The sequence below is a fragment of the Podarcis gaigeae genome, assembly GCF_964106915.1.
Source record: "Podarcis gaigeae genome assembly, chromosome: 8".
In the NCBI taxonomy this organism is placed as follows: domain Eukaryota; kingdom Metazoa; phylum Chordata; class Lepidosauria; order Squamata; family Lacertidae; genus Podarcis; species Podarcis gaigeae.
The window spans coordinates 80,342,513-80,354,870 of record NC_139684.1 but is presented as its reverse complement, the minus strand read 5'-3'; the positions used below and the strand labels follow the sequence as shown (position 1 = coordinate 80,354,870).

General features: G+C 44.6%; 1 protein-coding gene across 2 annotated transcripts; it reads right to left on the bottom strand.

Moving 5' to 3' along the window:
* Window positions 1-735: 735 nt before the first annotated feature.
* PRR19 (proline rich 19) lies at window positions 736-11,991 on the bottom strand. 2 transcript variants are annotated; one of them, XM_083752123.1, is made up of 4 exons: window positions 11,633-11,991; window positions 7,396-8,376; window positions 4,382-4,551; window positions 736-2,462 (listed from the first exon to the last, which is right to left on the bottom strand). In XM_083752123.1, the coding sequence occupies exons 2-4, from the start codon at window positions 8,360-8,362 to the stop codon at window positions 1,284-1,286; spliced, it is 2,316 nt and encodes a 771-aa protein (XP_083608249.1). In that variant the 5' UTR covers window positions 8,363-8,376; window positions 11,633-11,991; the 3' UTR covers window positions 736-1,283. The 2 variants fall into 2 exon arrangements, with proteins under 2 accessions (XP_083608249.1, XP_083608248.1); XM_083752122.1 differs by lacking the exon at window positions 11,633-11,991 and adding an exon at window positions 9,062-9,732.
* Window positions 11,992-12,358: the final 367 nt, after the last annotated feature.

Genomic DNA, 12,358 nt, shown 5'->3' with positions numbered 1-12,358 from the left:
AGATCAGTTGGGAGCTCTTCACGGTCTCTTTTTGTTTTAACCACCCTGAACAATTTGGGATCATCAGCAAGCTTGTCTATCTCACTGTTGCCCTCTAGCTCTAGACCATTCATGAACAAGTTAAAAAGCGCAGGTGGCAATAAGAATCCTTGGTGGGGACGACATTCCACTTTCTACATCCCTCCATTAGAAGAATTGTCCATTCCTACTTTCTGCTTCTTTTTTCTTAAACAGGATCTGTAAGAGACCTCTCCTTTTATCCCATTATTTGATTGCTAAGCTTACTCAGGATGAGTGTTTGGTGAAGTAACTTTGTCAAAAGCCTTTTAGAAGTCTACATACACGGTGTTGACCAGATCACCTCTAACGTTTGCTGGCATTCTCAGAGAACTCTAAAGGGTCAGTAAAATAAGACGGTACTTCACAAATGGCCATTCGCCTCCAGGATTCTTCGTATGGAGGTTAGTAACTAAGCAGGTACCAACTACTGCAATGTCTTTCGTTTCATTATAGTATGAACTTTCTGGTAGGCCCTTCTCCCTCCCAATAATGTTTTCAGCAATGTTATCAGTGTAACCAAACAGAAGCAAAACAACGTATGCCAAAGAACAGTTTGTGATCCCAAGAGGATGCAGCTCATGTAGAGAAGGAACTATGTGAATAGCATCACAGGCATAATCCAAAGCAAAAATGTAAAGTTAGCACAGAGGGGTAGTAAAGAACTTCACATTCAACTTTTATGATTCAGATTTATTTTTATTCCTACACTAGCAAAACATTTGAGATCTCATTTAATTCCCTTCTCTCTCATAAAAAAAATAAGTGAAGGAACAGTTTTACTCTCTTGAAATATCTAATGGAAACAGGTGACTTCATCCCGTGTGTCTTGTTGGGTACACTGAGACAACAAACCCACGCATCATGTTTGTAAAGGATGGGCTGTCACACCCGGAATAGAAAGAGAAAAGTTTTGTGCCTTCTAAGTGGCCCAAAACAAATGTGCTTTAAATAAAAAGAAATCACAGAACTATGCGAGTGTGTGGTTGCACACATGCCACACAGAATGCTGAGAACTGTAGCTTGTTAAAAGTGTCGGAAATGGAAGCTCTGTGAGGGGTGAACTACAGTTCTCTGGATTCTTGGGGAGGTGTGTTGTGATTTTAGGTAAGAAGTAGCAAATGGCCCTTTCCAAGCGATCACCTTGGCTTTCCTTTTCATACCAATCAAGCATCCACTCATTTTCCAAGCCTCTCTCATTCAGAAATTTGGCTCCTCACACCCTTTCAGTACAACTTCATTCGGGGGAAAGCCCAGGGCTCCGGGGTGGACTGTCCCAACAGATGGCCTTGCAAGGCACAGTCAGGGGAGTTCCTGTTCTCTAGAGCCTCGGAGGGGGGGAAATACGACATAGGCAGCTGCTGGAAAAACTGCAGCTGCTGCTGGGCTTCTTCCATTTGAAGCAGCCGCTTCAGGTCACGAGTCTGGCTCCCGGATCTGGAGCACCCTTTGTCTCTGTTTCTTTGCATTCTTTCGGAGGCCTCTGCCAGTCCGCAGAAGTGGTAACTATTTGAGGTTCTCCCTTGCTCTACAGAGACTTTCTGGCAGAAGGCTCTGGGTTTTGCCAGTACAGAGAACAACCCAGTCCCGTGTGGTGGGTGTGTACTGAGCCTATATCTGTCTTGCTGAGGGTTTTGCCTGTAGGAAGAGCAGTGCTGCTGTGGGACGATGCTGTACAGCTGAAGAAACTCATTTGGCTGCCCTTGTTCCGAATTCAGCTCTCTGGAAGCGGCTGGTTGGTGAGCCAGACAAGGGTAGCCCAGAGCTTGGGACACAGGGAGTTTGGCTCCCTTACTGGGCGCTTTAGGGCTCCAGATGCTTCTTAAGACATCAAAGGACGTCTGAGACTCAGAGGCAGCTCTCTCCGTGGGCCTGAGCCCCAAATCCAGAGGCTGGCAACTGCACGGCTCCTGAGAAGGATGCGGGCTGTGGAATGGAGCGGGCTCCATCTCTAGTAAATTCCATTGATCTGGGCTTAATTCATAGACACAGGAATGTTGCTGGGGATCAGTCAAGAAGTAATGGCTGGCGCCTTTGCCATCCACGCTCAGATTGACTGAACCCAAGCAATCATAGGTAGCAAAAGGCAGGCAATGCCTTTTGGAAGCACTCTTCTTTGTGTGTAGTCTACTGCCTACTTCAGACCTCTCTTGCCTGCTTCTGGACTCACAGAAGGCTTCCCCTAGTCCTTGTTCCCAACGCCGAGCAGTTCTGAATAAAGCATCATGCAAAAGATGTTGTTCCTCTGCAGCAAAGGAGCTCCTGGCTAAATTCACATGCTGGGAAGGTGCAGATGAAAGATGGGAGTGTGGCTGAACTGCTGTCAAGTGAAAGCTGTGCTGGCTAAATGCCTGTGGCTCAACAAAGGATCTGAAGTCTTCTCTTTGGGTGGTCTTCTCTTCTGCCTGCATAGGGAAACAACCAGAAGTAGGCAAGATAAAGGAAAGAGCATGATTAGATAGGGACAGATTATCTCTGCTTCTCAGTGGAATGTATATACTTCTGACATGCTCTTACAAATGTTCCATTTCAACTTCTAAGGCTAATTTTGATTCATCCCACACTAAGCCAATTCTAAAGGCTTCTGGGATAAGTAAAAAAACAACAACAGATCAAGGCTAGATCAACATCTTCCTGATGGTGGGTTGGAACCCAGTAGAGCTTTGCGGCTCTTGTACTTTTGGTAGCTAGCAAGAATATTGCTGCATAAAAGGAGTCAAACAGAGTAGGATCTCTGGATCAGAAGATGAAAATGACCTGCTGTGGGGCCCCCAAATAAAAACTACTGATGCAATGTGACCTTTTGTAAATGCCATGGGAACAACTGGATGAAATCGGCTTAGGTATTTGGCAAGTTTTGAAGTTAATCTCGGTACCATTAACCTCCCATCCTAGAACAAATAGTGCTCATAACAGCCTGGTAGTCTGACATGCAATGTTCTTTGGCAAAGGATTTGGTGAGAGGGCAACTGAGCATCCTCCTTGGGTTTGTCTACTGTCAATGGATTTATTTGTAATCACACTCCTAGGACAATCAGCCCAAAGTGCTTAAGGGAATGTGATGTTTCCAGCTGTCCACTTGCGGCAACCTGAGGGCTGCTTCACACACTGCATGTTCACATGGGCATAAAAGCTGGGATGTGGTCTTGAAGCCATTCTTAAATGGACACTTAAACCTGGAAGGCACAAGAGGCCACCATCCTCCTGGGGACAAGCAGATTTGAGTGACTTGATATCGATACCAGGAATGGTCCAAGAACAGAAAAATTAAAGTCAGTCTGTGAGCACTTAGAAAAGGATGCCGTGATTACTAAGACCTAGTATGGGTTTCTCAAAAACAAATCATGGCAGATGAATTTAATTTCTTTTATTCTGATAGAGTTACAAGCTTTGGGGATCAAGGGAATGGTGTGGACGTAGTGTATCTTGATTTCAGGTAAGGCTTTTGACAAAGTCCCCCATGATATTCTTGCAGAGAAGCTGGTAAAATATGGGCTGGATGTGTACAAGAGGGTGACCAAGATGATAAAGGGAAACCAAGCCTTATGAGGAACAGTGGAGGGAATTGGGCATGTTTAGCCTGGTAAATAATGAGATATGATAGCTATCCTCAAATATCTAAAGGGCTGTCACATGGAGAATGGAGCGAGCTTGTTCTCTCCCACTCTGGAGGGTAGGACTCAAACCAATGGCCTCAAGTTCCAAGAAATGAGATTCTGACTAAACATCAGGAAGAACTTTCTGACAGTAAGAGCTGTTTGACAGGTCCACCAAGGGCAGTGGACTCTCCTTCCTTGAAGGTTAGTAAACGGAGGTTGGAAGGCCATCTGTCATGAATGATCTACTCTAGATTCCTACTAGATGACCCTTGAGGTACCTTCCAACTCTACAACTCTATGATTACTACATGTACACTACCTTTGTTTCCTTCCTTCCACAGAAGGAAGGCAGGATATACAGGGTGAGTCCTTTAAAAGAGGCCCCGTGGATACAGAGTACACATGTTCCACGGGGCCTCTTTTAAAAGACTCACCCTGTATATGTAAGAAAATAAATAAAAATATTTTTTTACAGCTCAAATACATCTATAATGTGGGATGTTTTAATGTATTTCCCCCACTTGCTTTCAATGTATTTATGTGGGTTTGGTTTTGTGTCTTTCTGGAAGTCACCTTGAATTGCCGTGGCAGAGAAAAACTGACAATAAATTTAATAGTAATGATGATGATGATGAAAATAATAATAATACCTTCCCAGTGTTTAAACACATTCTTTTCAAACCAACCTGACCTTTCAAACTATCCTAACACATTCTAATGCTCACCATTCTTATAACTGTATGTACAGGACAGGGAGAAAAACTACTTGGGAAGAATTGTGCTTGTCCCCTCCGCTTTTTCAGAGAAATCTCCTGGTCAGAGTTTCTGCTGCCATTGCTAGACACCTGTTCCAATAGCAACTCTTTCTGGTCCCTGTCAGGTGGGCTCTTGAAATCTGAAGGAGGACAGAACAAATGAACACACAAAATCCCATGTGGAATCAAAAGCTTACAAATGTGAGTAAGGGCAAAGTTAATTTGTCCTTCGGGAGGATGACATACAAGTCCATTAAGCTGTGCAAAGCAATGCAGCAGGGCAGGGAGAGGCAGTAAAACAAGACAAGTCCCTGCAGCGAGAAGCTTACTGTCTATATTTTGACAGTGAGGGAGAAGAGGTAGAAATCCAGGGGACGAATGAACTTTGGAGTGGCTGAGGGTAGTGGTGAAACGATGGTCACAGGCAAGGATATATCAGGAAGTAAAAGCAAAAAGGGATAAAGGATGGGGCTATGCTAGGATTCACCCCCCCAGTTTTAAAAATTGATTTATTGACAAAATACAACGTAGTAAGTAAATCAAGTACGTTCCAAGGATTTTCACTGACTGTAGCCTAATCCCCCACAAAATACCAGAAATGAGGTTCAAGTGAACCAGCTCCCTCCACAGTGTAACATGGGGTGGGGGGGGTGGGGAGCTGACAAGTTGTAAGTTTCTGTTGACATAGCTGAGAAAGGGAAACCTCACTTTCTCAAAATGATCTTTTTGTCATTATGCCCCTACTACTCTAGAACGTTGCGTAATGAGTTTTGATAATGCACAAAGATCCAATGAACCTTTTCAAGTACAGTGGTACCTCTGGTTAAGAACATAATTCGTTCTGGAGGTCCGTTCTTCAACTGAAACTGTTCTTAACCTGAGATACCACTTTAGCTAATGGGGTCTCCCGCTGCTGCACAAATTCTGTTCTCATCCTGAAGCAAAGTTCTTAACCAGAGGTTAGCGGAGTCTGTAACCAGAAGCATCTGTAATCTGAAGCATCTGTAACCTGAGGTACCACTGTAAAACGAGACCCAGATTTCCAGAGCAACACTATTGCCCTGTGTGGCACTGCCAATAATGCTGCAAAATATATTAAAATTGTCCAGTAGCACATTAGAAACCAACTAAGTTTGTTCTTGGTATAAGCTTTCATGTGCATGCACACTTCTTCGGATACACTGAAACAGAAGTCACCAAACCCTTATACACAGTGGGAGGGTGGGGATGAGATCCTGTAATGCCAGAGGATAAAGGTAAAGGGACCCCATACCATTTGGAGATAAGCGGTTGCAGCGCTTATCTCGCTTTATTGGCTGAGAGAGCAGGCGTACAGCTTCCGGGTCATGTGGCCAGCATGACTAAGCAGCTTCTGGCGAACCAGAGCAGCACACGGAAATGCCATTTACCTTCCCGCAGGAGCGGTACCTATTTATCTACTTGCACTTTGACGTGCTTTTGAACTGCTAGGTTGGCAGGAGCAGAGACCGAGCAACAGGAGCTCACCCCATCGCAGGGATTTGAACCGCTGACCTTCTGATTGGCAAGTCCACCTGCGTCCCTTAACGCCAAAGGATAAATGGACATAAATCTGATATCAGGAATCCCAAGACAGAGAAGCCCGTAGGAGAACAATCTTCCAGGACATTCAATACAGGATCTCAAAGCAGCTGTCTTATTACAAAAGAATTTCAGAAACAGACTTGAAAGAGAAGTTGCTGAATTACAACTTATCACTAAACTGAAAACTATGAAGAGACCTGGTCTTAATAGAGATATTGGATTCCTGTCCCATTACATATGCTAATTATCTGCATACAATCCCTTGCTTTTTCCTCTAGAACTAATTGCAGTCGTTAACAGTCATCAATAGGTTTACCATACCCATTGAGTCAATCACCCATCTCCTACTAGCCTCCTGAAAAAAACTCCATCCCACCCTCACACTATATATAAGGGTTTGGTGACCTCTGTTTCAGTGTATCTGAAGAAGTGTGCATGCACATGAAAGCTAATACAGCGGTATCTTGGGTTACAGACGCTTCAGGTTACAGACTCAGCTAACCCAGAAACAGTACTTCTGGTTAAGAACTTTACTTCAGGATGAGAACAGAAATCGTGTAGCGACAGCAACAGGAGGCCCCATTAGCTAAAGTGGTGCTTCAGGTTAAGAACAGTTTCAGGTTAAGAATGGACCCCCGGAATGAATTAAGTTCTTAACCCGAGGTACCACTGTACTAAGAACAAACTTAGTTGGTCTCTAAGGTGCTACTGGATTTTATATATAATTTAGACTGCATCAGACCAACACGGCTACCTACGAATCTGGAATAATGCTGCATTTAGCTCCCTGAACAGTAAAGGAGGGTTCAGGTTGCCTTCAGCAGTGAAGGAGGTCAGGCCACCATGAAAAGTTTTAAAGCTGTGGCCTAATTTAGTGCAGTCTTCTGCAACTATCAGTTGAGGCCTCTGTTAGTGTCAGTTCAACCCTGTGCTAATGGAGGTGGAGGGGTGAACAAGAAAAAGCCCCCCAAAATGGGAGAGATTGGGCAAAGAAAAGGAAAATGTGCTATGCAATCCTACAATGTGCTCAATTTGGGTTCAGATTTCTACCATCATAGGATCTGACTCCACCCACCATATAACCTTTTCCATGTGAAATAAGCCCTTAATAGGAAAAGCTCCCCAGCCCAGCCCCGAATATGAAAGACGATGAGAAGCCTGTGAAGAAAAACATCTGAGAAAGTGCAGGATTTTTTTAAAAGTCCATTCCTCACTTGCTTGTGTGGTCTTTAAAGAATGGTGGCCAAAAGAAAAAGCAGGACTTCTACACTCCCCCCCCCCCCCACTATTGCAATATTTCACAAAACTGCTCGTTTTCAATAATATTTATGGCAAATGCTGCATGCCAAACAGCTGCTTAGCTTGAGCCAAGCTGCTTGACACAGTTCATACTTATGCTGTAGCCTCAGCAAGCCCCTTACCTGCATGGGCCGTCTCAGTGTTACAACCACCTGCAGACTTCTTGAGCAGCGCCAAGGCAGATAAATCTGGGAGTGTTTTCTTCTGTTCCAGCAGGATATTGATAACAGCCTGACGTGTTTCCCTGATTAAGTTACGCCCAGGGAATATTGCCTTGAGGTCCAAGAGTTTTTGCAGGTCCTGGGCTAATTCCCTTACTGGAGATTTGCCTTTGCCTGACTCCGTTTCTGCTGTGGGGACGGGAGGGACGTTTTCCTTTTCATTCAAATCCATCAAGGCATTGTTCTGAAAAGGCTCAGTTTCCAAATCCTCTTGATTGAACTCCACAACCGCAGGTGCAGCTAAAGGCTGGGATGCACCTGGAGTGGCCACAGGATGCTGTGTAATCGATGTAGAGTCCTTATTCACTCCACATGGGTCCTTTCCACTGGATCTCAACTGATCACTGGGAATAGATTTCTGATCAGCGTCACAGGACTGGATCTCTTCTTCCAGCAACATCTCCATGCCACTGTCTCTTTGTATAGGAGTGATCTCCAGGACCTCTTGCTCAGCTCTGGGGCTCAACAATCTCTCTATGTTAAGTGATTTCACCTCCCTGTTAAACATGCCAAAGGGCTGAGAGAGTCTGTTCTGCGTTATAATCAGAGGTTTGGCAACACAGCTGCCTTTGATGGGTCTGATGGGAGTTGACTTAGCACAGGTGTTAAACTGGGAGCTCCAGAAAGGGGGCAGCGTCTTCTGTAGCATCCTGCGGTTGGGCCTTTGTTCTGGGATCCTATCGGTAGCATTTCTGCCAAACTTGACATAGTTGCGCTCTCGTCTTGTTCGGCGGCGTTTGACCCTGACAGATTTCTCCTCAATGCTATGCTGCTCTGTTGGGGATGCTCTCAGGTGATGGGAAGAACAGGGTAAGCCAGAGCTGGCTAAAGTCTCCTTTCTTTCTTCTCCCTTGCCACCAGGATTCATACTGAAAGGAGCTCCTGAGAATAAGCAGATACAATGGGAAACAGCACCCAAGATGCTAGGTTTAGATTCTTATTCTCACCTGGGAAAGTAACAGACATGAAACTGATGCAAACTTATAACACAATAAAGCTGCTAGCCTTTAAGATGCTACAAAATCCTTTGCGGTTTTAACACTACATACTAACCAGCCCACCCAGTGTCAAAAATAAATTCAGAATAAGACAATTCCAGGCAGAGAGGACTTCCAACAAATCATGGTGTGCTGGTCATTCTGCTGTGCCCTTGGGTGGGTGGTGTTTTCTTTCCTTTTTTTTCTTGGCAAACTATTAATATATTTTTGTCCATCTCAACTTCAGCACCAGGCAATATGCAATTTTAAATATGTACACAATTGCAGCAATAGCCAGCAGATTTTTTTTTAATATAAAAAACTAACACCTACCAACTGTAGGGTTTCAGAAATGAACATGGGCTTGCTGGAATGCAGCCCTAGAGTATGTGGGCCGGGTCCAGTATTAGACCTACTTCAGAGCAGACCCACTGCAATTAATGGGCAAAAGTTGGGGCCGCTCATCTCAATGAACACAATGTTGGGTAGAACTTAGCTGGCTGCAACCACCCAAGGCCCATTCTTTTTTTAAAAAAAAAATGTCGAATAACAATTGTGCCTCTGAGAAGTACAATGCCCTTTTTACTCACCAGTGGGGCTGATCAAGGGCCCTGCTGCATCTCAACAAGGGAAACGGATAATAGCGAAGAGAGACCTCTCCTCTTATGGCATCTCCCCCTCCCCACACTTTAAACCCTGATTTTTCCAACCCTCCATCTTGCCCCCAACAACCTCTTTCCTCCAACCGCCTAACAGCCTCACTCACGCGGATGGGCGGAGCAAGCACCCTGCCTCCCCTCGTGCAGAGGCGGTTGTCCCGATGCGGCTGCCCGAAGCGCGAGAGGCGCCCAGGCGACTCTCAGCCTCTTTTCCCGCGCTTCCCGAGCTACTACGGAAGCCCACGTTCCACTCCCGCCCTTGGGCTTAGCCGCGCCCCGCCCCGCTTGGCGTGGATTGGTCGTAATGCGGCACAGTTATGTGCTGATTGGCTGACAGGAAGCTATCGGTCGCTACGTTCCTGTACCACCTGGGTGGGACAGGTGAAGATGCGCTTTTGAGGGGCTGGGAGCGCGAAGGGCTGTTCTGCAATTATTAGGCGCGCATTCCAGTCATCCAGATAGCTCATCCCATTGCTACCCACCTCCGCCTTAAAAGCAAATGAATCAGATTCTCCAGATACTGTTATTTATTGTAATTATTTGTATGGTATATGTTTAGCTTTACACTTTTATTCTTAACGATGCCCCTCTCCCCCGCCCATGCATTTAGCAGTTCTCATTTTTACATCATTTTCCCCATCAGGGGGAAAAGGCAGGATACAAATAAATATAATAATAATAAATGCCGACTAAAATCAGAGCCCCCATGGGTGTAGCCAGGAGTTTGTTAGGGGTGGCAGGACTTTCGTTAGGGGGGCAGAACCGACGTGATTGGTCAGTCAGTTAAATATTTCTATTGTTTTGCTTTATGGGGGGGGGGAGCACTGCCCCCCTTGGCTACACCTATGAGAGCCCCTTCCCTTATTTTATTTTTTTTTAAGCGCGCTTCTTTTCTGCCAAATGACAAAACAAACCATTTCTCGAACTTGATTCACAATGCACCAAGCCTCATTATTTATCACTCTGCCTCGTGAATTTAATATTGTCTAGCAAAACAGGACGTGGCCTCTCTGCTCCATAAACAATGGGAATTTCAACAGTTACAGCTGTCCCCCCACCTCCTAGTTGTGCATCTTCTGACATACCCTCTTTGCATTGTAATTATAGCTGGGGGCTTGTAGCAGTCTGCCCCCTTTCCTCAAACTTTTCTTTTTTTAAAATAATAAAAAACGGGTTGGGAGACCCATGCTGAAACCTTCAACTCATGGTTAGAGATTACATGTGGAGAAAAGTGTGCAGGCAGTAGTCTGCCCAACTGTTCGCTAAGCAGTAAACCTGTTTGCATCATTTGGTTTTCTGCCCACTGAATGGCAAGGTACTGAATAACTGGCAAGCACTGCAAAACATGAGCGTAGCCAGGATTTTTGTTGGGGCGGCAGGATTTTTGTTAGGGGGCAGAACCAATGTGATCCATCAGTTAGCTATTTCTATTGTTTTACTTGATCTGGGGGGGGGCAGCTGCCCCTGGCTACACCCATGCTGCAAATATTTTATTAATACAGTTAAATAACTTTGCATATACTAGACTCTCCTATCTATGCTTAAATTCTAACTCAGGCAGAGAACCTGGGGTAAAATGCAGCCCCTCACTCCCAAGCATCTATCTGGCCCTTGGGACTGTCCCCAGGCCACACACACCCTGCCTTGCGATATCCTCTCTGCCCAGGTCACAACCCTCACCAGCTCTGCTTTACATCCCTGAGTATTTTTGCCTGGCTAGAATTTGTTTTTGCACTCTGGTGATGCTCCTTGCTTGTCTGGGTGGAGGACAGAGAGAGGCGTGTCCGAGTGTGTGTAGAAATAAGCTTGCTGTAAAAATGTAAAATTTACATACAGTCATTGCTTTTCCACTTTGGCTTTTGGCCTGACCCACCAGTGGAATGTGGGGACGCTGGTAGCGCTGTGGGTTAAACCACAGAGCCTAGGACTTGCCGATCAGAAGGTCAGCAGTTCAAATCCCCGCGACGGGGTGTGCTCCCGTTGCTCAGTCCCTGCTCCTGCCAACCTAGCAGTTCGAAAGCACTGGCGGGAAGGTAAACGGCATTTCCGTGTGCTGCTCTGGTTCGCCAGAAGCGGCTTAGTCATGCTGGCCACATGACCCGGAAGCTGTCTGCGGACAAATGCCGGCTCCCTCAGCCTATAGAGTGAGATGAGCGCACAACCCCAGAATTGGTCACGACTGGACCTAATGGTCAGGGGTACCTTTACCTTTACCAGTGGCATGTAGCCCTTGGAATTTGCCCCAGAAAGGAAGGTGGCCTTCTGGCTGAAAATGCTTCCCCACTAGGAAAAGGTTGGGAATTTGATCTAAGGTGTGGGAAAGAATGAGATTTCTTAAAACACTTTCCCTGTGTCCTGTGAACCATATTTTTTGTCTGTGTTGCTTTTTTACTTGCAGTGTGCATTGCAATCTTGTACACATGCACATAGATAGCAGGTGAGAGAGGCTAAAAGGTGCTTTTGGAGCAGTTTGTGAAAGCACCCTAATTCAAATGCAATCACCTGGAAAAAGTCATTCCAGAGCACATATTATTCTTGCTCGTAGTGAACTGAAAGAGAGGCAGAGAAGGAAAATTACTTAGGTTATCAGACTGTGAAAATATGGGCTCTTGTGTTGCTGTTACTGTTACAGCACAATTATGTTTGGATTGGCAAGATGGAAATATTTATAATAAACTATTAAAAAAAACCACCTCCTTGGTTTATGATGCATCTCATATTGGTATGCAGGACACTGGAAGCAAGGTTTGAGCCAATCCATTATCTGATTTTGCAACAATCACTGTTTAATTTTTTTAAAAAAATCTAGCCCTGTGTATATCATAGTATTGAAAAAGTTTTTAGTATTTAGGGTTTTGATAATTCCTCATACCAGATATGTATACTCCTTAGTAATTTATTTCCAGAATGATCTGAACTTTTAAAAAAAATGTTTCATGCTTGGCTGTTGCTAAGATGAGTTGTCCAACTATACTAATAACATTGAACATCACTGTCTAGTGGGTTTAATCTTTAGATATCAATATTTGAACAATGGAAGCCTTGTTTACATATAATGATGAATATAATTTATTATCACTATAGTAATAAAAACTCAGAGCCTCCATCCAGGGTATTTAATAAATATTTTATTCAAGAGACCACAAAGGGTTATAATGCTGAGATTAATTTTCAGACCCATTAATATTTCAGTGGGCCTGTTTAGCTTCTGTTCTTTCTCTTTTTATG

Coding starts and splice junctions, on each gene's coding strand:
- PRR19 (XM_083752123.1), bottom strand. CDS start 8,362: ATGAATCCTGGTGGCAAGGGAGAAGAAAGAAAGGAGACTTTAGCCAGC. Junction 4,552..7,395: donor CACTGAGACGGCCCATGCAG/GTAAGGGGCTTG, acceptor GTCCTCCTTCAG/ATTTCAAGAGCCCACCTGAC. Junction 2,463..4,381: donor TACATACAGTTATAAGAATG/GTGAGCATTAGA, acceptor TTCCCTATGCAG/GCAGAAGAGAAGACCACCCA.